A 26,051-nucleotide genomic window follows, 5' to 3' on the forward strand; every position below is an offset into this window, starting at 1 on the left:
TAACAAAACAGTTGGGGAATGGGATCTCTGCACCACCACTGTACGCCACCAGCAACTCACCAAGGCACACACAAACACAGACACACAGCAGTCTGCATGAAACGTGATTTAATGACAACACACTGGGTGGGCATGCTGCTGCAGAATCGCATGGTGTTGATGGTTAAAGATGCGGTGTGTATACGTTCATTTATCATTAAAACAATTACAGACTGGAGGGCATGTAGCTGTAAGAATTTTGAATATGCTGCTCCTGATGAATTGCTTTGATTCAGCTTCTCACCTCACCCACATGGTCATTTGTCTTCATGAAAACACTTCTCCATCTGCTCAGCACCAAACACCACACATACAGACAGTGCCTTGTAAAATTATACATACCCTTTGAACTCTTTCATAATTTACCACCATAAAAGTCAACATGTTTTATTTAGATTTTATGGGATTGAACCTAGAAAAATCATATATGTTTTTAACATGTGCCATTTTCTAATGTAAGCCATCTTCACTCTGAGACTCCTAAAGAAAGTCATCCAATGACTATGTTGAATCTGTTAAGAAATTTAAAGCATTGCTTGGTTAATAAATAGCATCCCAAATAAGCCTAAACTGGCGTATTTATTAGAGAATCAGCATATAGTGCCTCTGGAGGGGCAACAAAGATCTACAGTTCAGGTAGGAGAATACTTTGAACTGGTGCATATTCTATTAGTTGTGCACTTCATAAATGTAATGTTGATGAAAAAGTGGCAAGAAGAAAGCCATTGTTGACAGAAAGCCATGAAAACTTCATTTGCAGTTTGTTTCATATTGAATTCTATTGTTGACATAGAAGAGGCATAAAAGGAGGTGGTCTGGTAAGATAAGGTCAAAATCCAATGTTCTAACCTCCATGCAAAATGTTCTGTGTGGAGGAAACCTAATGTTGCACATCACTGTTAATACAATATTGTGATCTTTAAGCCTAATGATGACAGCATCATTCTGTAGGGAGCTTTTGCTACAGCTACAGGTACAGGAAAGCTGGTCAGACTTGATGTAAAGATGGATGGATATAAATACAGGGTAGTCCTAGAAGAAAACCTCATAAAAACTGCAAAAGAAATGAGACTGCATCTCTGATTGCAGTGAAAAGTGGTTCTACAAAGAAGGTAAAAAAAAAAAAAATGTGTGAATGTAGAAACATTCAAATGTATCTTCACTAATAAATTTTCAAAAACATTAATTATTTTTCTTTCACTGCAATTATGGGCTACTTTGTGTTAACCTGTGGTTGCAAAGATAAAAGTTCAAGGTGTATGAATACTTTTGCAACGTAACGTCGATTATCCACAGCTAAAATGTGGCTTTTATCAGCTAAAGTGTCTGTGGTTTTCTTCATGTGTTGGTGTCCACCAGTTGATAGTCACAAACATGAGCCTAAACTGAATATTGAAAAGATTCACATTATCATGTTTGTGCAGTGGAAGGCTGAAGCCCCACCTTGTGGTAGTTAAATGACACAGCAACTTTACGCAACAGCAACTTCCAAAAGGCAGCAAAATACATCCTTATATTTCATCAGAGAGATTTCAAACAAATATTTTAATAGTAGGGGAAGGCAGAAATTAAAACGGCTAAAACCAAGTCTTCACCTGGTCCTGTGAGACAATGTTTAAACTGCAGCACAGTCAGCAGCTGCAGAAAGTTAGAAAATAATGTTTTCAGCTTCCAGATGTATCGCTTTAAAAGTTGAGAGGATTGCTTATGGGTTGCTCATTGTGAGAGTAACTGTGTTTAACAGTTTCAAACAATGGTCATCGTCATACAAGTTCCTTTGACAATGACTGGTCTTCTGCGAGTGTCCACAATGGTAGAAGTCTTTAGTTAATTATGAATAATAGTAAAGCTAAATTTCACCACTTCTGTGTTTGAACTCAATGAGAACAGAAGACAGATCCCCAAACCAGGAAGGAATTTGTTGAAACAAACAAGTGCTTCACTATGTCTACCTTGCTGCGTGAAGCATCCCCTGCATCTGTAAGTGTGTAGACCACAATGTGTATACACAGCCAGATTGCACTGTAGAATAAACGTTTCTTCCTTTGTGATCAGAGAAAAGCTCAGAAAACGAATGAGGTCCTAGAAAGTCGTAGATGAGAGACTGCGTGAGTATGCATGCAAGCAAAAGACAGATATGCGGTCACTGTTTGCTGTGTGCCTGTGCCAAGCTAATTCCTATAGCAACCAGGAGGGCACAGGTGCCGTCGGCGCATCCAAAAAAGTAAGTGGGGGAGTAAACACAGCGAATATTTTATACTCCTCACGGTCTTAAAACATGCATACTCACAGCATGTCACAGAGGACATAAATGTGCATCTATTAAACATCACGCAGACTCCCACCCGCAGTTTATAAATGTGCTTTTAAGCATGCATCTGCAAAAAAGCATCCTACACATGCGTTAGGGGAATTACTTTTCAAGCAGGCGGCGGCTGTAGAGGCGCAACCTGCGATATCTAGCTCGCATTGACTTAACAGAGGCTCGCATCGCACAGTAAGATAACAGATGCTCGCACACGGACGCGCGCGCCTGCAGCGAGGAGCGCATCTGTCACGTTTTCCAGCGAAGGTATTCCCCAGTTTCTGCATGAATATCCAGTAGAGCGCCACGACTCTCCACTTTCATTCAGTCATTTTCAAATGAGTTTAAACTTTTAATTGCTTTCTTCTTTTTTGAAAAAAAAAAAAAAACAACAACAACAAAAAAAACCGCAGATATGATTTGGTTAAAAATAATGAACAAAAACAGGAGAAATGCATGTTTAAACTGCTTTAAACTGAATTTGTTTACGATGTTTCTTTAAAATGACAACATTCAGAATATGTTTACAGTCTACATTAACGCCATCTTCTTCCTCGCCTCTGCTGAGTGTCACCCACCAGAGAAATTGATTTGCGCCCCTCTCATCCTCCCGCAGCCCCCCTTCCCACCAGTCACATGGAGGTTCGCGGTGACCCGTCGCTCCCTCGATATCTGTGGCAGTCTCTCTGCCGTGCGCCACATACACGGACATCAGGCATTAGATGCGCATTTCGCTTGTTTATAACTACGCTCTATCCTGTCTTGTTTTATTATTATTATTATTATTATTATTATTATTATTATTATTATTTATTTGTTTTTCTTCTTTTCGGAATACGCTGAAGTTGCAGTTAGACGATACCCTGTGTATTTTTAGTGAGACACGACGGTGATGAGAGGCTGGAAGCGGGTGGTGAGACCGAGCGGTGCCGGGCTGTGTGAGAACTGAAGCTCCTGCTTCGTCAAGCATGAAGTCCAGGCGAGATAAACTGAAGGTCCCCTCTCTGACTTTGGAGTAAGTTCCGCTTTTTATTATTAGTATGGTTATATTTGTGGTGCAGTCGCTTAAGAGCTGTGAAACTGCGTTGTTCAAAAGTTACTGCAAGAGGGAAATGAAAGCGTTATGTTGTGTTCAATGTCAACAGACTTTTTAATTCGTCTGTTGACATTAAAAACAGACGAATTGAACTAAACCAACAAAAACAGTAAGATACAGGTGATAACGCATGTATGTGTGTATGTATGTTTATATTTATATATGTATATATCTATATGTATATTTTTTTAAATAAATATGTATAAAATATACGTGTGGGTGTGTGGTATGCTCTGCAAAGAAGTTGTCTTACACTACAGTATAAGAAAAAAATACAGCTTTCTGTATTTCTAGACAGGTGGTCCACCAGCTTCAGATAGTGTGGCTCTAGGAGGCGCTATATCTAGATAGATAGATAGATAGATAGATAGATAGATAGATAGATAGATAGATAGATAGATAGATAGATAGATAGATAGATAGATAGATAGATAGATAGATAGATAGATAGATAGATAGATAGATAGATAGATAGATAGATAGATAGATAGATAGATAGATAGATAGATAGATTTTCACAAGGTTATGTAAAAGAAACTTTTTTTTAACCAAATACATATTAATTAGGGATGCAACAATGTGAAAATTTGGGATAGTATGGAAAATACCTATCAGTATCAATATCCAATGTAATTACCGTTATTGCCAATAAGTCATATTAGCAATATTGTATTATATTTCACTACCCTTATTACACCTGAAATAAAAACAACCATCCTGCTGACTTCTCCACAGCTTCTTTGCTTCAGGTAAACTCCCCACAACCCAGCGCTGCATGACTGTCAATGTCAGTGGCACAAAAAAATGGGTGTGGAAGGCAATGTGGTTAAGGCGCTAAAGGTGGGGCAAAGAAAAATATTTCTAGTCATCATTTTCTGTATTTAACTCGTGTTTGTCTGTGTGTAAATAATATGATCAGTGACAGGCATAGCACTGATTAGGTGGAAGTTGAACTGTGATCACATGACCAAAGAAATACCAACCGTTCCCTTCCAACAACTTGCCATCAAGATGGAAATACATTTCAGTTGTTAATAACAGGTTAGTTTTATTCATCAGGCCATCATAGCCCTAAGCCTCCTGTTGAATGACTAAAAATACAAAATAAAGGTATTGAAGTGGCATAGTGAAAGTCCGGACTTAAGTCAAGACCTTACATGGTCCATTTACTCTGGATGAATTGGACAAATGTTCCTCAGCAAAAACGTCTTAAAAACACTCATCATCCATTAGTGCAAACCCTGGATGCCAGTTGTTGCCACCACAACAACTGGCAAATGAATTTAGGGGGAAATTCATTTTTTCAACATAAGATTGTTTTGGTTTAAATAGTCTTTTCTCCCCATCTAAATGAAATCATCACATGAATACTGCTTTTAGGCTATTATTGTTTGATATTAACATTTGTGTGACTATCTGAAACATGTGGTGAAAGTACACTAACAAACAAAAGTTAAGAAAGTCTTTATGGTGAAAATGCTGTTTCATGGCACTAGCTAGCACAAGGTGAGCTGCAGGGGTGCGCCATGTTATTCTTCACTCTTTTTCTGTAATGTTATGTGTTTTATTATTTAAATATGGAAATCTAACCAAGTTTAAGTATCTTCTCTTTGTTTATGTCGCCATAAAGAAAAACAGCTTGCATTTCAATTCCATATTTTTTGTGAGAATCAAACAACTACTTTTTTAATGTGTTTAATTTTTGATGAGAAAATCCAACTGTCAAAACAAACACTGATGTCGTTTTTTTGTTTTTTTTTGCCACAGCTCAGTTTTTAAAGTTGTATATATAAATTAAATTAAATTAGTCTAAGAAATCAAGGCCAAACGACTCCCTCCTCCTGTTTGTCTATTAATATTTAAACTTGAGGTGTAGAAGTCAAGCTGTCAGTTTTGAACAGGAGCCGTTAGCACCTCTCAAGATATGGAGATCAGGCCAAAAAAATTGCAACTCCTGACTGAATATTTTCCTAATATTATTTCTTTGAGATTTTCAGTTCAGCGATCTTCTCACCACATGATTTTTGAATGAATCACACACTGCCCTCCATTCCTCAGTACTTTGAGAAACTACGAGTTTTTAGACAACATGAAGAAAGACAGATATGTAATTTTCTTATTATCTTACGAACCTGTGATTTCCATTTTCATTAAATTATGTGAAAAGACTGCAGTTTTACGTCCACCCACCCTTCCTCCTAAGTGAATGCAGCCTTTCTTTATATAGTGAAGGGGGGGGGGGGGGGTGAACGGGGCCCACAAAATGCTGATCCATAAGGCGTAGGAGCTACTTGCTCACATCCTTATTCTCTGATCCATCCATCTGCCTCCTGCATGAACCATCTCAGCTGAGCATGCGCTATTTTCATGTCATTTTCATTTTTAGGCACTCTGTAGCATCTGTTCCTGTGTAGAGCGGGGATTCAGAGGAGGAGTCACAGGTTTTTAAATACAGCTGAAGGAACGCATCTCCGAACCAAAACATCAGCATCAAACATGAACAGAAAGGCGTACAACTTTTGCCTGTGCTTAACTGAGTATTTTCATATTAATTTTAGTAGAGTTCTTTTGTATGCAGGAATGTTTGCATAATAAGGTTTACATGAGAACAATAAGGCAGGAAAAAGCAAATAGCTGGAAACATCCCAAATCATACTCCCATTGTGTAGTTGTAGCCCTTGTGTAGATCCAAGTAAAATTATAAATTCAGTGTTAATGCCACCATTGAGTCATTCTGAGACTCTCTACTCACTTCACACTTTGGACAGATGTATGTTAAAAGAGAAGACAAATGAAGGAAAATGCAGCACATAAACACCTAAGGACGTTGTATCTGGAAATAATCATTGAGGGAATTACATGCCTGGTATTTGTTGTATGATTATGAGTTGAATTTGGAGAACGAGGACTCGTTGTACAAGGAGTTGTTTTTTTCACCCTCCTCCTGCATTACTATGACAACACGTTCATTAGTGCTGTGCTAGTCAATGCTGTACTTTGAGAAGCTTCTGCGGCACAGAGACAATAGTTGAGCCCGGAAGGCAGGGCTTACATCTGAGCAGATAAATTAATAGGAAATAGCCTCTTTGCCCGGTCAGCGTTACGATGTACACTTTAGGGTGGCTGAGCTCGCATTTCTTTATGCAAAAATGGTGCATTGGGGCGTAAAGTTGAGATTATGTAAATCTTACATCATAATGTATCTGCTTAAGTCTCATCAGACCCTAAGAAACTCTTTAATCCAATTAAATGTCAATTTCAGATTCTTAAAGATTTTTAATTTAAAAATCACACATTTTCAAGACACAAATTTGGATGGATGGATTAAATATTTTTGCCCAACTCTATTTTCTGACCTCGGAAGAATTTCTGTTCTGATGAAGTTCTAATACTGAGGTAAATGTTAGTTTATGAAATATTAGACGATAAAATTCCTTTTCTGGCTCACTGGCACATCCTTGATCCCTTTCTGCTGACATGAAATGATAAATCTGACAGATGAGGCATCCCAGCACCCTGTCACAAATGTTTGCGACTTGGTGAGAGTCCATCATTGAAGTGACAGGCACAAACCTCTAAACCTACAGGACAACACTCTGACGTCAGTAGATGACTTGCCAAACTCCTGACTCAGCTCTCTAATCCATGCCACCATGTCTTCCCTTGCAGTTTGTCCCCCACTTCTTGCCAGAGCCCGACTCTCCTGAGCCCATGCAGCCCCTGCAGTCCCTGCAGCCCCTTACAAACCTTACATCCATGGAGGTAAGACAGCTATGTCACACAAAAACTGTAATTATTCCAAAAGGTATTTAAGTTATGATCCAACCACACAGGACTTCTCATATTGACATTTTGACTGACAGGAAAAAAAATTGTTTAGCTCCAGTCCTCTAACAGTGTTGCATATGTATTATTTGTCTTGTTTGGAAAATATTTTTCATACATTCCTAGCCATTTTTAAAGGCTGTATGCAAGTTACTACACATTATACTAATGTTTATAGTTTTTGACATTAATTCCTGACGTGTGAAGCACTCATTACCGGTTGCTTGCAATTTTTAGAATTTACTTTGATTAATATTTCCTTTAGCTTTATAAAGATCTTCTCACATTTTTTGGATATTAGCTGTTTTTCTTTCATTTTTAGTTTTTACCTATTTTCAGAGAAATTTGTATTTGTTTTCTGCTCTTCAGTTGGAAGAGCAGTAAAAAAAAAAAAAGTGAAAATTTTATTTAAACAGAAGACTAAACTCTGGTGTGACCCAGAGTTTTTACCATAAAAGACAATGTGGAATCAGATTTAAATTTGATACTTAGGTCATTTACCAAAGTAGCCATGCACAAAGAAACAATTTGCTCCCAATTCTCTATTTGCATCTGTTAATAGGCTGCAGTCTAGCATCCTCACGACGTGTGTAGCCGTACCAAAATGTGATGCTCCAGCTGCAATACAGCATGAAACAGAACCCTACAGAAAACAGTGAAGGAATATTAGCAAGATAATTTCAGTGTCACTACCTTCTGTGTCTTACCAGTTTCATAGCCACTGCAGGAACATGGCTCTGAATATTATCAGAGACTCTGACCCTCACCATGAAGCTTCTTAGCTGTAAATCAGGGAAACAGAACTGCAACATGCAAAAGCAAAACTACCAGACTGCTACACAGATTCTTGCCAAAAGCTAGTGAAAATGTGCTTTGCATTACTGCTTTTATTCTGTATGTTTTATCTGATTTGTATGTTTTATTATCTGTTAATTGAATAATTTTTCACACTATTCTATGTCCAAAAGAACTGCTATCCTCTTTCAACGTATGTCATTTGGGATAAAACAAATAAAAAATGAAAAGAATAAAAAATCATGAGCATTAAGACAGTTTGACAGGAGCAAAATACAGTGGATGATAAACTGAAGAATTACAGTTCTGTGTAAGATCTTCACTTAATTTTTTTTCTTTCTAACCTCGCTTGCATGATTTCACTTGTGCACAATGGACTCCAACAAAAGACCACGAAAGCTCTTGAAAAAGCCTGGAGAGCTACTGATTAAAACAATCATCCAGTATCCATGGAAGCACTGCTAAAAGAAATTAGCTGAGATTTAAAAGTTCTGCGCAGTATTTCAAAAAAAAAAAAATACAACTTGTCTTTGTTGCTCTGGCTTCATGATTACAACTTCATAATCAGCAAATAAGGATTGATGTTGCTGTGGATGCCTTCAGAAAATCTGCCATTGTTACCCTAAGGTAATTAATAAAGGAGCATTTCTAGTTGTTAAAAATGACAACTATAAGACATAAATGCAGGGACTGATGGGTGACATAGACCAGAACAGGCTGAAACTGACTCAGATGATGGAGTACTGGTAAAAACAAGAGCTGAATAAAGTGAGCTACTGCACCGAAAAGAAATAACTGGGTAAAAATGTCTGAGTTTTGTTTTCTTTTTTCCACCGTATATTGAGGTGCTCCTATTTCGACCTATCAGTTGTGCCTCTGTGTGTTGCTTGGTAACTGTGCAGGGTGCTGTGGAGGAAGGCAGCACCGCAAACAGGGACTGCTGCATCCAGCATGTTTCTGGATGTTTGAGCTGTGCTTGGCTGTCTCAGCACGCTCTGTACTTTAATGAATCTTATTCACTCAGTCGGGGGGTAAAAAGAAGAAGAAGAAGAAGAAAAAACAGCTAATTTTATTTAAGCTGCGAAAATCTGTCACAGACGCACAGTAAGCTCCCTTTCAGACAGTCGTGCCACAGCATGGCAGGAGGTGTTTGTTCTTCATTCACACCGGTTTTACATTGGAGACAGCCCCCCTTCTTTAAACCCACCCATTGTTACTTCACAAATCCAGAAACATGTTCCTACTCTTGCATCAGAGTCTATCTTTGGATGTAAGTGATTTACTTCCTGACATCAGTCTTTGATTTTGGCACATCGTGTGCAGCAGCTTGGCTCAGCAATACTGATGCAAAAGAATGTCTCAAAGTAAATATGACAACAATCTGCCTCATATCTAGTGAAAGGGTTGAGATTCAGCAGATACGATGCTGTAAGCCATTACTGCACAAAGTGAATACATGGGAAACGATCGGTAGAAAGGGGAAAATTATTTCACAATGTTTCCTTTCATACTTATGATACTACAATTATACCAGAGTTGGTTTCTGAACATTGAGTATAGCAACATTCAAAGTTATTTTAACATTCTGATGTTTTATTAAGCACAATTTATTTTAAAATTAGGGTTATTTTTTAAAATAGTTTCAAAATAAATAATAACCCTTACAAAATAACCAAACCCTTATTTAGTGTGGTAATATGTTGTACAAATCGAGACCAAAACCAAAACCTCATAATAAAGCTGGGAGCAAAGAGTTACAGTTTTCTGGGTCAGTTTTCATCTTTGAAAACTAGAAAAATCAGCTGTGAAATATTAATTATTTCAGTTATTATAACTGTTGACACAAAAGTACAAATTGATAGCAAACAGAGCTTTAAACAGCGGAACATACAAAGTACGAAGTTTGACTCCATCTTCCCTCTACCTGGCTCCTAATGGTATGATCCACCTTTTTCAGATGCTTTCAGGTTCTGTGGGACATTTAGCATTCCCTATTACAAAGGAAGCATACACTGCAAATATTGACTACACTCTACCAGAAGTTGCACAGTTTGCTCTGAATGATGTTTTAATATATTTTGCCTGGACTTATAAAGTGTTAAAATTTCTAAATATATGGGACACTACATTGTGTGTCATTATTGATCAATTTAAAGATGAAATAAATATTGATACTTTTGACAAACAAAGCCAAACAAGACTTTATTCAACAGAAATACAGCCCTTCATAAAACTGCTTTTTCGCTTTTTATAGACAAGATAACAGTGATTTAATGAGTTTTATCACAACAGTCAATTTCTGCACATTAGCTAGATAGATGTTTTTACTTACTGTATTTCATCAGATTTTTTGTAAATATTTACCATCTATTTGTTCAATAATTTTCTATGTCCTTTTAATCCTTGAAGGTTGCAGTGGGTGCTTGTAACCCCTGTACGTTATCACAGAGCAAAGAGGACATACTCACTACTAATTTAAAGTGGCCTTAAGGCAAAACCCCTAACAACATCATACCAACAATCAGTTTCTGCAAAACTAACATACAGAGGCTGTATATTAGTTTCTGTTTATTATAACAAGCTGCTTTGGGATGCTTCTTCTCTTTTTGTAAGATGAATTTCAATATAATTTTGCTTAAATATATATATATTAAAACAAAATATATGCTATTAGTGGATGTAAGTTTTAAAGTGTATCTTTGTGATTTGCACATTTCCTTTGTATATTTTCAAACTATGAAGGTGAAAGTGCTATGAAAGACAGATATCTAGTTTGATTGATTGAGTCATAACTACTTAACTACCAAAGAGAGAAGCTCTTAAATGCTTTAAAGATTTTTATTTATTAGTAATGTGAGGGCTTATTAATCAACATGACCACTTCAGTCCATAATGTAAATGCACCCAATTCAGCTATTTTCCATTTTCATTTTCTGTATATCAGTGGTTTAAAGTAAGATTAAAACATCAAATCATCTGACTGATGATTTACAAAATTATGAATAAAAAACATTATGCAAGAAATTATTGATATGCAATATGCAGCAATTAGTCTACATGTATTTTACAGTCACTGTATTATGGCTGTAGACAACAGCAAGTGTAAGATATAATGTTCTTTCTCATTAATAAGAAATTTATGAAATAATATTTATATATTATATTATTAATAATAAAGAATATTTTTATTTAAACTACATTCGTACTAACTGAGTCAGGTCCTATGGTACAGTGCTCAAATATTGTCTAGGCATAAAAGCCATTTTAATGTCGACTAAACTGTCTTAATGTAAGCTACATTGTACACAATTTGTTCAAACTGAATACATAGTAAAATATTTACCAGCAGTGTGTAACCGAGATTCCCGAGCAGCACCTGAACGCATCAACAGTCTCCAGCTTCCTCACACGGACGCACACGCAGCTAGCGGCTGCTCTGCCAAAAACTATTGTGTGTACCATTGTTGTTGTTGTCGTCAGACGGTCTTACACACACTTGACCACCTGCCATGCAGTGGGCTTTCCGGACTGAGGGCTGCTGTGGGACAGCGGACCGGAGGATGTGAAGGACAGCAGTTCCGCAGGCGTTGGGACCGAACAGCACGCGGCAGACAGAATGAATACAAAAGAAACCCCGGAGAAGAAAATACGATGGTGGGGACAGCAGCAGCAGTAGCGGCGGGAGGAGGAGGGGAAGAAGCGGCTTTCACGTCCACCAGAGCTGCAGTTTTGTAAAAGAAAAAAAAAATCCCTCGTTAAGTTGGAGACGGGGTTATTTCGCTGGGAAAATTTTTCAGGATGTCGGATCCGAGTCACTGTTCTGCGGTTCCGAGCCAGAACAAATCCCGTTTTGTTCCCGTCTCGCTGCTGAAACGATCCAAAAGGTACTTTTATAAGGAGTTCGAATATGGTGACAAAAACTGTTTTTAAACGCTTAAACGTAACCCTTTGTTGATTTAAATGTGAGTGACGTTTGCAGCTGCTCTTGGCGCAGGCTAACACACATTTTCTATTTGGGTGTTAACACGAGCCACAGCACGCTGGTTTAATAATAATAAAAAACATCGTTAATCCTTAATGAACATCAGCATTTTCCAGCAGCTCTGAGTGTTTCTCTGGCTGTGGCTGAACAAAAGGAGCAGTTTGCAGGCTTAAGGAAACAGATAGACTGTGTGGGTTACCATGAAACTTGGTCATCTCTGGTAACAAGGTGTCTGATTTCCACAGTTCTGATGTCATGTTTACTTGTAAACTTCCTGAATCAGGGTGTCACACAGGATCCGTTGCAGGTCTCTGCATTATTTTTCGTCCTGCTTTTTCCTTCTGAGCTGAATTGGTTGAAATGTAAAGAGGCACAAATGTTTTAAAAATTACAGTAATGCCAACATTACTGTAATGCCAACATTTATTTTAACAAATCAACAACATTGCGATAGTGCCATTGGTTTTAACTAACTGGTAAGTTGTAAAATAATTTTTAAAAAAACCTAATCAAATTTTTTTTTAAAATAGAGCCTAGAAAATAATCTTTTTCATAGTTTCTCGTGAAATTAACAGATGATTATAGATTTACCAAATCGCAAGAAATAAAATGTCAATTTCCTCCTAACACAACAGTAATTTAAACTATTTTCAGTTATTAAATAAAAATTATGCACTTGTTGATGTGTAAAAAATCTGATCAATGTTGCTTTGATGTATAAATGGTGCTAATATTGTAATTCCTTAGTTTTTTTCTTGGATTCAGAACCAACAATATGGCAGAACCTCCATCAGAGAAAATTGGATATCAGAATCAGCCGTGGATAAGCCTGATCAGTGTGTTTTCTCCTTCTATTTAATGATTATTTTAAATCTGGTCAGGGGTCTATTTATTTGTCTGATTATTGAATAATAATGTGATTTTTAAAAAATTGTGGTCTGAGTTTATTTTCTATTATTGCTTCTCCGGTCGGATGCTTACAAAGAAAAAAAGTACACACATGTTTCCACTGCTCCAGACATCTGTCATTCTAGCTGGGCCTGCTGTTGCTGTTGCTGTTGATGCACACACAGCCCTCTCCCCCTGCAGCCTTGAGCTTGTTGACAGTTGGTTTCCTGTTTTTTTTATGTTTTGGCTCTCAACTGTTTTTCCCTCTTCATCTGATATGACCATGCTGTTTTGTCCTGCATTTGCCTGTAGCTTTGTAGTTGTAGTTGTATAATCTTCCTCATGGCAGAGCAGCTCTGAAGGCGGAAATAATCTCACAAGTTAAGGTAAATCTCAGAGGGCAAAGATGAAGAGATTTCAGCTCCATGCGCTAAGTATGATAAGTCTCATCTGTATTAGACTATAAAGTGTATCTATTTTTGGTAACTAAGATCTGTAGATGTCCCAGTTGTCCCTGCATTGTTTTTAAATCTTTGCATCTTTGAAATGAAATGGATTCTTTTAAGACATCCCTTAGCTGTGATGATGTATGCATGCATACTTCAGTTAGTTCATAATTGATGTGTACATGCATTAACTATTTGATACCCGTGGTTAGACTTCAGCTGTCTGATGTATGAACTTGATTGTATTATTGTTACTGTGGAGTGCAATAATACAATGTTTGAGTGGATTAGGTGCTGTCATAGTACTCATATAATCATGCACTGCTGTCGAAGTTAGTCGCATAATCAATTTGGTTTGAAACTGAGAGCACTAAAAGAAAAAGAGAAACATATTTTTCAGTAGGTTGATTCTGGTAGAGGACGTGAGTTATAAGAATAAGAATCTTTGGAGTTACAGATTAGAGGAATATCAGAAGTGAGGGGTGTGGCCAAGAATTAGAAAATGTCGATGCTCAAAGTGTAGAGATTGCTTCCTGTGAGATTCACCTCTGGTTTTCATCAAGTGGGAGATGATCCAACTTTGAGGAATTATTTTCATGCAGATTTAATTTGCATTGCACTTGAAATACATTCTTCCAGAAAATATAGCTTCCAAACTGTCCTTTGTGATTGCAAACAGTGATCTTGTGATGACACTTGTAATTTGATATATTTTACATTGCTAACACTCTCACTTACACTCATCAGTCAAATTTTCCTCCTTGGCCTTTGGGCTCATTAATAAACTAAGAATGTGGTTTTAGTGATTACAATGATATATCTTGTATTAGTTATAGTTCTAGCCTTTTAAAATTAAATAGGAATTAAAATAATGTCTGTTAGCATTCCAGTAAAAACTAAGAAAAACAGATGGATGTAAAATGTAACAACTGATGCTAAGTAAATTAGCTTAACCGGATATTTTTGGTCTTCAGAAAGATACGGTCTGTCTGTTTGGCTAGTCACCAGTTTTAAAAACTCCCTGGTCAACTGTTTTAGTACACAAAGGACAGGTCAGAGGCTTTTTGCCAGGATCAATGAGACAAATGTCTGTTCTTCAGCCTTCACTCAGCACATAAAACAAATCTAAACTTCTTCCAAACCTTCACAATAAAAGCCTTAAACATGCTGTGATCTGAATTCAAAGTAGGACATTTTAAAGGTTTTTAAATCATCTTACTAAGTGGACTGTCAACATACAGAAATCTTTTGGTGATGGAATTATGAAGAAATTTTTTAACTACCTAACTAGTAATAATAAAAATAATGTAAACATTCTAACCATACGTTGCTTTCATAACTCAAGATGTCCGCCTTATCTGTGGGGTGGCGTTGTTTACATTTTAAATCAAATTTCATTATTTTGAGTTTCGCTGAACAGCTGAGGACAAGTCTTAAGTATGAAAACATATTTGTTAAATGTCAAATATGCTTGATACAAGTTGAGAAGATTTCACAAACTGATTCAAATCTTAAAAAAAAAAAATGTTTTAACAGCTATATTTTATGTCTGGAAATTGTGATTGCACACATCCACCTCTGCTAATAACCTATATTTATTTTGAAGGCAATAGTATATCAGGTTTAAACAGCACCATGTGTGGTCAATTACTATTGGAGGTATATTGGAATTGGTGCAAACATATCAGAAATGTATCATTACCACATACAACAAAGTATTGCCTGGAGTCTAATAAGTTGAACTTTTTTTTATGCATTCAGGCTCATAACGCCTGTAATGTATTTGGTAACGGTTATTGTTTAATACTGTAGAAAAAAGTTTTAGGAAGTAAGCAGATGCTGAAGTTATTAAGAAACTACAACTAACTTTCTTTTATTTTTTGTTGTTGCCAAACCAGCAGATGATGGTCAGAAGAAACATTTTTCTAAGATTTATTGTTGATATGGATATTGATATCAGATTTTATTTTATTTTTTAATAGTTGCTGGACTGACTACTCATTATTGGTAGTCTATGTTTGCTATGAACCTAAAGGAGAAGATTATCTATTTTTGCAATGTACCATGCGTCGCATGTTTTCCTTACATGGTGCCTTCTTATTTAGATTTAAGGCTAAGAGGAATACTGATGTCATCTTGTAGTCTCTAGTAGTTGTCTCTCTGTGACTACATTTCTGAAATATGTAAACACATAACATGTCTGCTGCTTCAACTGTGGATTGTATAGATTTTGTGAGGCTTTTCTTTAGTCTTTTTTCACATTTTCAAGCTGTCAAACATAGTTTTATTGATCAAACAGAAAAAATTGTTTGTTATTCTCCATTATATCTCATTTGCTTATTATATGTCTGAGTGACTTTAAGATAAACTCAAATTCAAATGGTGGTTTTTATACTTAAAAACCATATTGTATGAAAGACACAACCGTACTGTACAGTACGGTTTACACACAAACAGGTATGTTTTTGTGCCATTCAGTTCTCCACAACAGTCGGTGCTTAGAGGATAATAGTCTACTACTTTAGAGGTCAAGTGTCTTTTAATCTGCCAACTGATGCTGTCTCAGACCTTTTATGTCTACAAGCTGCTGCTCTGCAAACACACACACAGTCTGACTCCTGTACATAAAGACAACCTGAAACACTGCATTTAGTCAAATGCATGATTGTAGATTAATACAGCCAGGGCCACTGCAATTACGCTCGGTTTCAGTGAATACACTGCGGTTGTTTCTCTCCTGACTGATATTATCTTGGGTGGGGATTCAAATAAAAGACTTCAATTGTCATTGTAAGAAAATAAAACCCAGTTATCAGCTCTCTGAGAGTAAGATGAGAGTACACTGTTGGCATAACCCTTGCTTTGCAAATGCAGGGACCAAAGGGATAAATAAAATGATTTCATTTGCATAGATTACCAGTCATTCCTGCTTTAAATTGATTCGGCTTACTTTATTTTTCCAGTCCTCATGCTGCTTACCATGCGCATTTGAGAGCTGCAATTAATCAGGTGGTTAGACTTGATTTCTTCCATTCTTCTATTCCCTGTTCAGCCTCTGTTGCTCAGTATGCAAACTCACACAGAATCATTTTCATGTAAATTGTTTGGAGAGATGCAGATAAGTGACGTGTGTTGACTGTGTCTTTCTCTGTTTGTGCTTCAGCTGTCGCAGCAGCAACAGGAAGAGTCTCGGTGTCGGGACGCCCTCACCCACGCTGTCACGGCCTCTTTCCCCACTCTCACTCCACACAGGTAGTAATTGTTTTGATGACAGTTCCTTTCTGTCCCAAAGCTTAAGCCATGACAAGTATTAATCCTGGTTGAAAACCTTTGAAAGCTGGTTCTTGTGATCAACTTTAAATTCAAGTGCCACAGTAATTTGCAAATGTAACTAGTTTGATTACAGTTAACAAAAGTTTTTAAAAGAATCATCCCACAAGCCACCTCCATTAGGAAATCTACTGGCGAAACATTGGAGGACAATTTCTGCCAAGCACTTGTGACCGAATTTTCTCTTCAACTAAATTTGGCATAATATAAACCTAAATTAGTCATTCAGATTATGAAATAATACAAGTGCAATCACACAAGAAAAACCATGTAAAATAGGGAAACATAGTTAGTCATTTGCATGGAGTTGTGTAGTGCTAATACAGTGGATTTAAATGAGGCGGGGCAAGTTGACAATAATGAACCACAACTTTTAAGCTTGTTCAAGACAATGTCATGCGTCACAGAGCTGGAACAATTCCAGATGAGGAAACAATCTTTAGAGCAAGAAATTGAGGAGAGGTTTAAAACTGGAATCCCTAACATGCTGGTGTTTGTCGTATGTTTCAGCATGACCAGTTATTTTCTGTTGGAGCATAAAATAACTCTTCAATTACAAAGTGCCAAATGTAAACATAAAGTACTGTGCAGAACTTCAAACCAGCAGTTAGTCCTGAAAAACAAATTTTCTAGTCATTCTGAAAGTGGTCGTCATCAAAATGTTTGTAATACTTTGTAGACTTTATTAGAGCAATTACCAGATGAATGTTTGCTTTGATTTTTAATCCCTTAATTGTCACCCGCAAAAAAACTTACAAGTCAATGGATCCATGAAGACACCTGTGTCGTTATGACAGTTAAGGCGTTATTAAAACATGAATTGTTTAAGCACAAATAGAGAAAATAAACGTCATTGTTATTCATATTCAGAAGAAAACATGCCCAAAATCCCTCAAATATACCAACAGCAAAAATAGTATTTTGTAAACCTTAAGCAAAAACATCATGGATCCTGGAGAAGTGCTGCAACAAATCACTTACAAAAGACAAAGAAATCTGGCTTTTTGCAAGCAAGAATATAAAGAAGTGAGGAATGACTCAACTGTTTGCTCAGTTTCACATTTCTAAATATTTGGGTGTTATCTTCCTGGTTTTTCAAACAGCGATGCACACTGTGCACAACCCTTTAACACTATCAGCCAGCTGCACTCTATGAAAGCAGTTTTGCTCAAGAGCTCTTCATAGCGGCGATATGCAGATGCGTTCCCTTTTGAACTCAATCATGCTAAGGATTATCTAATCACAGAATAAAATCAAGCCCTAATTGGGCACTCTACAGGCTGGATGTAAACAAACACAGTCTCTAGTTTACCCACATCCCCAGATTCCAGCAAAACAATGCAGACTGAGGATTTTCCCCTGGTTTAACTGTTTGCAGATTGGTGGCGTAATGTTTTGAAAAGTAATGCCAAGCTCTAATGTTGGATCTTCGGCATCGTTGACTTATGTTACCCTTTTTAAAGGTTCCAGACATGACGTCACTATTTTTGAGACATTGCCCATTGCAAGTAGAACCAACACAGCTTGCTTGTGCTATTGTCATGTGTCTGTTTTTACAGCTGTGAATTGTTCTGCTAATGACTTTGAGTTTCCTTGTTTAGCTGTGAGCAGCCCTCTAGACAGCCCTCGAAATGTGTCGACCAGTGCCTGCCTCAACTTTCCATTTGCCCGAAGGTATGCCAACCATAACTGTGAAGCTTGTTCTTCCTGTTGGGCTATGTCTTTGTTTGGTTGCTTTGATAGTTTTTTATTAATGTAGTTGCTTTTAATACACCTGTATTTAGCATTCTTTGTTGTTTGATATAAATTGTATTTCTCTTTATCATTTATTACACACATTACTGAAGCCTGATATTTACCGACATACCTTTTTTCTCACTGTCTGAGATCAAATCAAGCAAAACCTTTCATGTTTTGGATCAGTTAGGTTCACACAAAAATATTTCTATTTATTTATGTAATGTATATTTTGTGCAGTGCACCAGTCTTTTCTGCACAAATCCCCCCCTGCAAAATGATGCATCCACCCCCGTATGTCTCAGTTGAGATGCTGCTCCCAGACTTGAAAGTTTCCCCCGTTTCCCTCCATATCTAACACTTACATTTTAATGTCATCAAGACAGGTTTTGAGAAATGATTGGTCTTCCCACAGCTATATTTTCACAATACAGGTATACATGAACAAGAGCAAATAAAATGAAATGGATATGGACAAGGATAGACAAATGTCTCTTTGTCACTTTTTCATCTGGGTGGTGAAAACATCCATCACTGAAATCAAATGGAAAACAAGTTCAATAAGTGTTGTGGGTCTCTTTATACAGTCTTTGCAAGAATCTTGTTTCAATTTACTTTGTAGTTTGCAGTTTTTGAACTGTAATATGTTTCTTTGCAAGTGATCACCAAGATGAACTAAAAGTAGGTAAATGTTTTTGTAGCTTTTTGTAACTTGACAGTCAAAATTAACTAAACACTTATACAAAAGGTAAAAAAAAGCTAAATGTTATTCTTGATATTGCTCTAGGGGGGTTTCCAGGGAACCCCTCTAGAGCAAGAGGACAGAAGAAGAGGAAAGGAAGGAGCAGCAGCAGTACGGTGATGGAGGCTGACTCAGCCTAGAGCACTCACACCTTCCCTTCCCCTCCTCCACTGCCAGGTCTTCTTACAGCTGACTCCCCCTCAGCAGGAGGAAAGCAAACATACCGAGGCTACCCCCTGAAGCCCACTCGCACATCATTCAATCAGGTTCCCTTGGCAACACGCTTGTCTTGCTGCAGGCGTGCGAGCCCTTCGAGTAAGGCTGCATCTCAGAGAAACTCAAGAACAGTCATTAAAAACTGATGAGAGGTTTAGGTGCTTCCCCTCTGCTTGGAGACAATTTTTGCTGATTTAAGTGAAAATCTTACAAGAGATGAAAGCTAATGGATGAATATTTAATTTTAAACATTTTACCCTTAGAAATATTATATAATGACTTGGGAGATTTCAGTCTACACAAGTATTTCAGTAAGTAACTATGTAATAAAACAGACATAATTATATTTTTTAAGGTATCACAAGTGTGTGCAAACACATATAAATGTGTCTGTTCTTATGCTTTATAGGTGTTGTTTAGTGCGCTTTTCACCTCTGCGATGCCATGCTTTCATTCTTTTTTTAAAAACCCATTTATAGAAACTGCAAACTTGCACAGTTCAAGACTTCCGTGTTTTCTGTTATGTAAAAAAAATAGTCTGAAATTAATTTCTGTGCCGTCTAACTCTTTGTATCTGGACAAATGAAAACTGGCAAGGAAGGCAGTGTTGTCAGTACTAATCCCTCAGCTGAATGCCAGAGGTCACAGGATCGCTTGTGCAAGAATCCTGAAACTCACAGATTCTCTGTCTTTGCTTTTCTCTTCCCCCCTTGCTGTCCTGATCTCAGTCATTTGGCTCGTGCTGAAAGGTAGCTTCTTTTTGAATTCTTCACTTCTTACTCCACGTCTTTTCTGTTTGTTTTTCACAAAATGTTCCGTCTGACATAAAGCTTAAATTTCTAAACCATTCTAAGCCTCAGGCCAGATAAGACAGGGATGCTGTAAATAAAAAAATAAGAAGAAGCATTCTATGTGAATATGAGCAATAATTTTATGCTCTTATAGTAACAGGATTGCCTCTCATATAGGGACCCTTATATCTAACTAAGTAATGTGTTTGCTGCCAGGCTTATATAACACGCTTCTGCTTGTGTGTCTCAGAGCTGAGGGCAGACGATGGTCTCTGGCTTCCCTCCCTTCATCCGGCTATGGAACCAATCCGCCGAGCTCCACCGTCTCGGTAAGTGACCCCCATAAACACGACAACATCCTTGCTGCTTGACACAAGGCAGCCAAAGCATTTTTCACACTTCTGTCAGCCCAAGTAGCACATTTCGTTTGTGCAATAAGGGCCAGAAAATGCCGAGCCCAAGATGACAAACTGCTAATTGTTTATCTGCGTCGTCTGCTTCAATGAGTCACTCTCGCAGTCTTTGAAACTCTACATCAGAAGGAGAACACGCAGTCTGGATGCTAATAAGGGGGAAAATAAAAGAGTCTGTGTCAAAAGATAATATTTCTGATGGCTTTTCATGAAAACCTTTTATATTTGGGACAATACCACTGTGAAGAAGTTTTTTTGCTGAAAGGAGAATTTTGAAAAAAAAATGTCTGGTGATGGTGGAAGCTTTTGGATGGCAAGTTTGATGAGAGGAGGGTCTGTAATCAGAGTAGTTGTGTTGTATTTAAATGAGGTAGTTAATTAGTCAGGGTCAGACAGTGTAGACCCAAAGCGCAATGAGGACCAGTGATCTCTTCAAAGATCTTCATTGGCCTTAATATTTATAAAAGAAGTGGTTTGGTTGCTTTCATTATTGTTTAACGTCCTTCCAAAATTAACTGAAGAGTTTAATTTCCTGTCTGTCTTAATCCCAGCTTCATACAAACACTTCAGTACTTACTCCTCGTTTTTTGAGTTCAAGACCCATCAGAAAACCTCCACAGACGCCCTGAGTTGGAGACAGAGGGAAGGAAGTCCAACTTGTCAGATCATGTCTGTGGTTTTCTGGATTAATAGCTCATCCCTCTTTCTCAAAATCATGACCCTGATGATTCTGGATCCAAAAAGGACCCTAATGATCCTTTTTGTTAACCTTAAAAGGCAGGGTTAACAAGTAACATTAGCTTCTAAGACGAAAAGGAAACATGATTTGATGAATTTGTGATGTTGACACTGTCAAATTTCTGCACAAAGAACTTGTCGAAATAGTTCAGCTTGAATCATAATTGGCCTCTTTGCAACATGACTCATTCGGTTTGAAACAGTTTTCCTTTGTATTAGTGCCGATATAAACTGCTATGAGTTGCTTCCCGAATATGTTTTTCCATTGCCATTCCCTAGCTTTTTTGCTGAGTTGAAGCCTCTTCTTTTATTTGAATAATTTTTGTTTTAGAAGTTTTTCACGGTTGCTTCTCGCTTCAGTGCTTTAATAGCCTGACAAAAACAAAATGTGAAAGTAAAAAGTAAGCAAAAGGGTTAAGATTAGTAGAATACAATTAATGATCTAATTTTGTCTGTGTGTAGTCATCCTCATCCTCCCAGGAGCGTCTTCATCAGCTTCCTTACCAGCCGACCCAAGATGAGCTTCACTTCCTTTTCAAGCACTTCCGGAGCACAGACAGCATTACTGACGAGGACGGACGGCCCTCACCGGTCATACGACCTCGGTCAAGGAGCCTCAGGTAGATAATCCTAAAAGATATGTGCTTACTGTCTGTATTTGTTAGGGGCTATCCAATAAATCAGCCCCCATTTCCTTAATTTTGAGAGATCTGTGATCGGCTGACACTTGCACAAGAAACCAATTTCATAAGCCACTGTCCCCTATTCCTCTTCCAGGTCATGTCTGCACATGTGAAGTTATCAACAGTCATTCCACTGATGCCAAATTAGAGTCTTTGTAGCTATTATTAGCAACTTTTTCAGAAAAAAAATCAAAATCGCTCAAAATCTAAATTAGCATATCAGGCTTTTTAAAGATTGGTAATCGGCCAGAAAACTGCAATCAGTGCACCAATAGTATTGGTACTTACAGAAACAATAAAATAAGTAATAGCAATGTGACCTCACTTCCTGCCTTAAAACATTTTTTGATGTTTAGAATTTCTATGGAATAAATAAATGACAAAATAATATATTTTTTTATCCATCATATTTTTGCAAGATCCATGTTTTAAACCTGGCAACAATCTGTAGTGAATCTTCGTGTTTATACTTTTAGAAATCTCTTTAAAAGGACTGAGGATTCAGGAAATTTGTTTGGAAAATCTGGAAATATGACAATAGAAAATGTTTAACAACCCTCAATGTATATTTTGAAGAGAATATTTTAGCTGCTCATTTTTCTAGATGGAAAATAAAAAGTGCAACAAAACACTTTGCATACTTTAATTACTTTTGGTTAACTTTGAGTTGCATAAGTGTTCATTTTTTGCACCGCTATGTGTGAACCCTCCTTATGATCTCTTTTGTGCAGATGAAGATATTGGATTGATATTTTATGCAGATTAAAAACAGTAATCCCTCTAACGGGATTAACTCGCGTTTGTTATGCAAGAAAATATTATGGATTCATTTCAGGCAGAGATTGCAGGTTTTCAACTAGCTCTCAGACTACCAGATGTCATAATGACCTGGACAAACGCAGCTTTTAGCGCCTCTTCTCACCTCCTAACGTCGACACGTTCCTGTTGGTAGGCAGGCAGGTGGAGGTCTGACTGCAGGCCAGTGTGATCTTGACAACTTTTGTCTGTTGGCTCTGCTCTGTGCTGTTTGTGTGCTGCCTGAGTGCTCCATGTTCTGGCACCATGGTGTGCAGTACGTGGGCGTGCTAGCTAACAGAGCGCCTCCGGGATGAAGCTCCTGAACTGTAATCGAGGGTGGGTTGGTTTTCGGGAAAAGAGAAGTGATTGGAGGTCTTGATCTGAGAGATGCAGCAGTGTGTGTTCGGCAGCAGCCATCCAGAGCAACAGAGCTGTCTTCTCATGATAAAAAAAAAATAAAGGAATGGCTTGGGGAGACTGTTTGCATGTGATAGGTTTTCCCTCCATCTGTTCTGTTTGAAGCTGCATCAAGCAAGTATTTGCAGTTCAAATACTCTTATCTCATTGGCTTAAATGCTGAAGTGGTGTTGCAGTACATGACTAATTGATTGGTGTTGATGACTCACTGAGTTTGGCTGAGAGAAGCCTCCGCTGCTGGTAAAGATATGTTTTATATAGAAACATTCAAGCCTGACAGCAAAATCCACCATAAGTGCAGCTTTTCCAGCTTAGGTGCTGTCAAATTAAAATTCTGGCTTCACTTCCAACAGAATGAAATCATATGCTCCTTGAAGTTGACCTAGAAAACCCTGTCCGTCACAACCATAATGAGTTTATGTGCCTTTGTTTAGATGCTGTGAAGTTAGCAGACTGCTTCTATGTCTAGAAAAAGTAATGGTCTGAGTGCTATGTACAGTTGAAACCAGGTTCACTTTTAAAAAAGTATAACCTTTCTCTTCTGACTATACATCTCGTGTCACATGTCATTTAAATTCATCAAAATTATTTGCATTCCCTAAATGCTCGGGTAATGACATAAAATGATATTACTTATTGTTGTTTGTGCAGATTATTATAAATTACTTTCACTTTAACAATGTGGGAAATCCCAGATGATGATGTCATGGTTTTTAGATTTACAATTACCGTTAATCCATTACCTTTAATTTAACGGAGCCACACCTTTTACAGTATCTTGTGTCAACACATTAACACTACTTCCTTGAGTGACTTCCTGAAAAGAAATCTAATGAAAATCAGCCACAATATTAGGAAGAGAACAGAAACAGCATAGGAGTGTTCAGGATCATACAGGGCTGGGCAATAAATCAATAACAATATATGTCGCGATATAATATATGATCAGTATTAATAAAAAATGCATCTGATAGAATCTTAAGTAATTTCACTGAACTCTGATCTTGAACTCTGGGGCAATGGAAAGGCTTTAACCTTTCCATTGCCAGTTAAGCAAGGTTGGTGGCATCAACTAACTCACTCTCCCATTGGTAAGCTAGCAACAACCTGTTGCACAGCAGTTTCAGGTTTTGCCACTGTGCCTCATAACCACTTGAAAATAAAAAACAATACCGTGGGGAAGATGAGTACAACAGTTTAAGAGGAAACTGTGAATAAAACACGGAACATCACGTGACCAGTTGCCAGTATTTCAATTTTGTAAAACAAAACACTAATCAATACTTATTGACATTGACTGATTTAAAACACATACATTTTCTGCCATTTCATCCTACCCTGGGATTATACCATTCAGGAAATAGATGGGTTATGTGTGTTAGAGATGAGCTTGTTTTGGTGTGAAATGTATGAACCTCAGAACAAAAGAAATTGACAATGTGAAAATGCTGTCTGAAGCTGCTAAGAGTGTGTCATTATCCACAGTAAAACAAGTCTTGTACTAACGTTGGATGAAGGGAAGAAGACATTACAACAAAAGCCAGATTACAGTTTGTAGACACACACGGGAACAAATGTCTGACATTTTTGGCAATATGTCGTGTGATTTGACTAAAATTAAAGTATTTGGCTATTATAGCCATTTTAAGGAAAAAGGGGGTGAGTTTGCAAGCCTGAGAACACCGCCCCAACTGTGAAATATGGGCATGGTAGAATCATGTTGTGTGAGTATTTTGCTGCACGAAATTTCATTATGAGTAATAATATGGAAATACTGAAGCAACATCTTAAGACATATGTTAAAGCAGCTCTGACGGGAGGAATGGGGCCCAATTTCAGCAAACTAGGAATTACTGGGGAATGTATGTAAACCCCTGAATATGAAGTTTGATAAAATCTCACAAAATTATGGCAGAAATAATTATTTTCAAACAGAAATCCTTTTGGTTATGCTAATGGACCTAAAACGGAAAAAAAAATAATGTATGATTTAAAATCAGATGTGAGAAAAACAAAATACTTCTTTCACACTGTATGTAAATATCTTAACTGTATCTACTTTCAAATCACTTTGTAGTTCAGAAGACATAATGATTTAATTATGTACTGATTAAAAATATGAAATATTGATCAGCCACCCTAGATCAGGGGTTGTAACTCCTGTCCTAAAGGGCGGATGTCCTGCAACCTTTAGCTCTGTCTCTGCTTCAACACACCTGAGTCAAAGAAATAGGTCATTAGTCAAACTTGAGAACTTAACTGCATACTGAAGATGATTCAGCCATTTGATTCAGGTGTTTTGAACTAGTGACACATCTGAAAGTTGGAGGATGCCAGACCGTGAGACCTGGATTTGAGGATCTCTACCCGATATTAACTTTAGTTTCTTTGTTTTTGTTGTAGTCCCGGGCGATCCACCGTCTCCTTTGATAACGAGATAGTCATGATGAACCATGTTTACCGAGAACGTTTTCCAAGGGTGAGTATTAAAAGATACCTTACACTTTCTGCATTTGCCTTCACACGTACACATCTAAGCAAGACTAAATTTGGGATGTTTAATCTGTATAAGACAACAACTGGGGTTTCTCAAAACATGCCGTTCTAAGACTTATTAAGACACAGTTGCTCATTCCTGGGCATTACAAGTCTTAACAAGTGCTAAAAGCTAAAAGCTTGTTGAATGAATCATGGGTAAAGATATACAGCCATATGAATCCACCCACAGGAAATAAAGAACATTTGGTGCCACCAAGGGAGTGACAATCATATTTACTGTTCTGTTGATTATTTTAACTGTGTTTGTGTTC

At 37.4% G+C, this 26,051-nt stretch overlaps 1 protein-coding gene across 3 annotated transcripts in view; it reads left to right on the forward strand.

Moving 5' to 3' along the window:
• The first annotated feature begins 2,988 nt into the window (after window positions 1–2,988).
• mast3 (microtubule associated serine/threonine kinase 3) overlaps window positions 2,989–26,051 on the forward strand; it is a 37,215-nt gene continuing 14,152 nt past the window's right edge. Inside the window, exons 1-8 of one of the 3 annotated variants that reach the window (XM_014469984.2) lie at window positions 2,989–3,359; window positions 7,110–7,202; window positions 16,540–16,628; window positions 18,308–18,380; window positions 20,130–20,150; window positions 20,443–20,521; window positions 21,806–21,963; window positions 25,645–25,720. In XM_014469984.2, the coding sequence (XP_014325470.1) occupies window positions 3,313–3,359; window positions 7,110–7,202; window positions 16,540–16,628; window positions 18,308–18,380; window positions 20,130–20,150; window positions 20,443–20,521; window positions 21,806–21,963; window positions 25,645–25,720 (636 nt within the window). In that variant the 5' untranslated portion in view covers window positions 2,989–3,312. Of the gene's footprint in view, window positions 3,360–7,109; window positions 7,203–11,457; window positions 11,945–16,539; window positions 16,629–18,307; window positions 18,381–20,129; window positions 20,151–20,442; window positions 20,522–21,805; window positions 21,964–25,644; window positions 25,721–26,051 lie in introns of those variants that run through there. The other 2 variants (XM_023339743.1, XM_014469985.2) reach the window with 2 other exon arrangements.

This window comes from Xiphophorus maculatus, chromosome 9, assembly GCF_002775205.1.
Source record: "Xiphophorus maculatus strain JP 163 A chromosome 9, X_maculatus-5.0-male, whole genome shotgun sequence".
Taxonomy (NCBI): domain Eukaryota; kingdom Metazoa; phylum Chordata; class Actinopteri; order Cyprinodontiformes; family Poeciliidae; genus Xiphophorus; species Xiphophorus maculatus.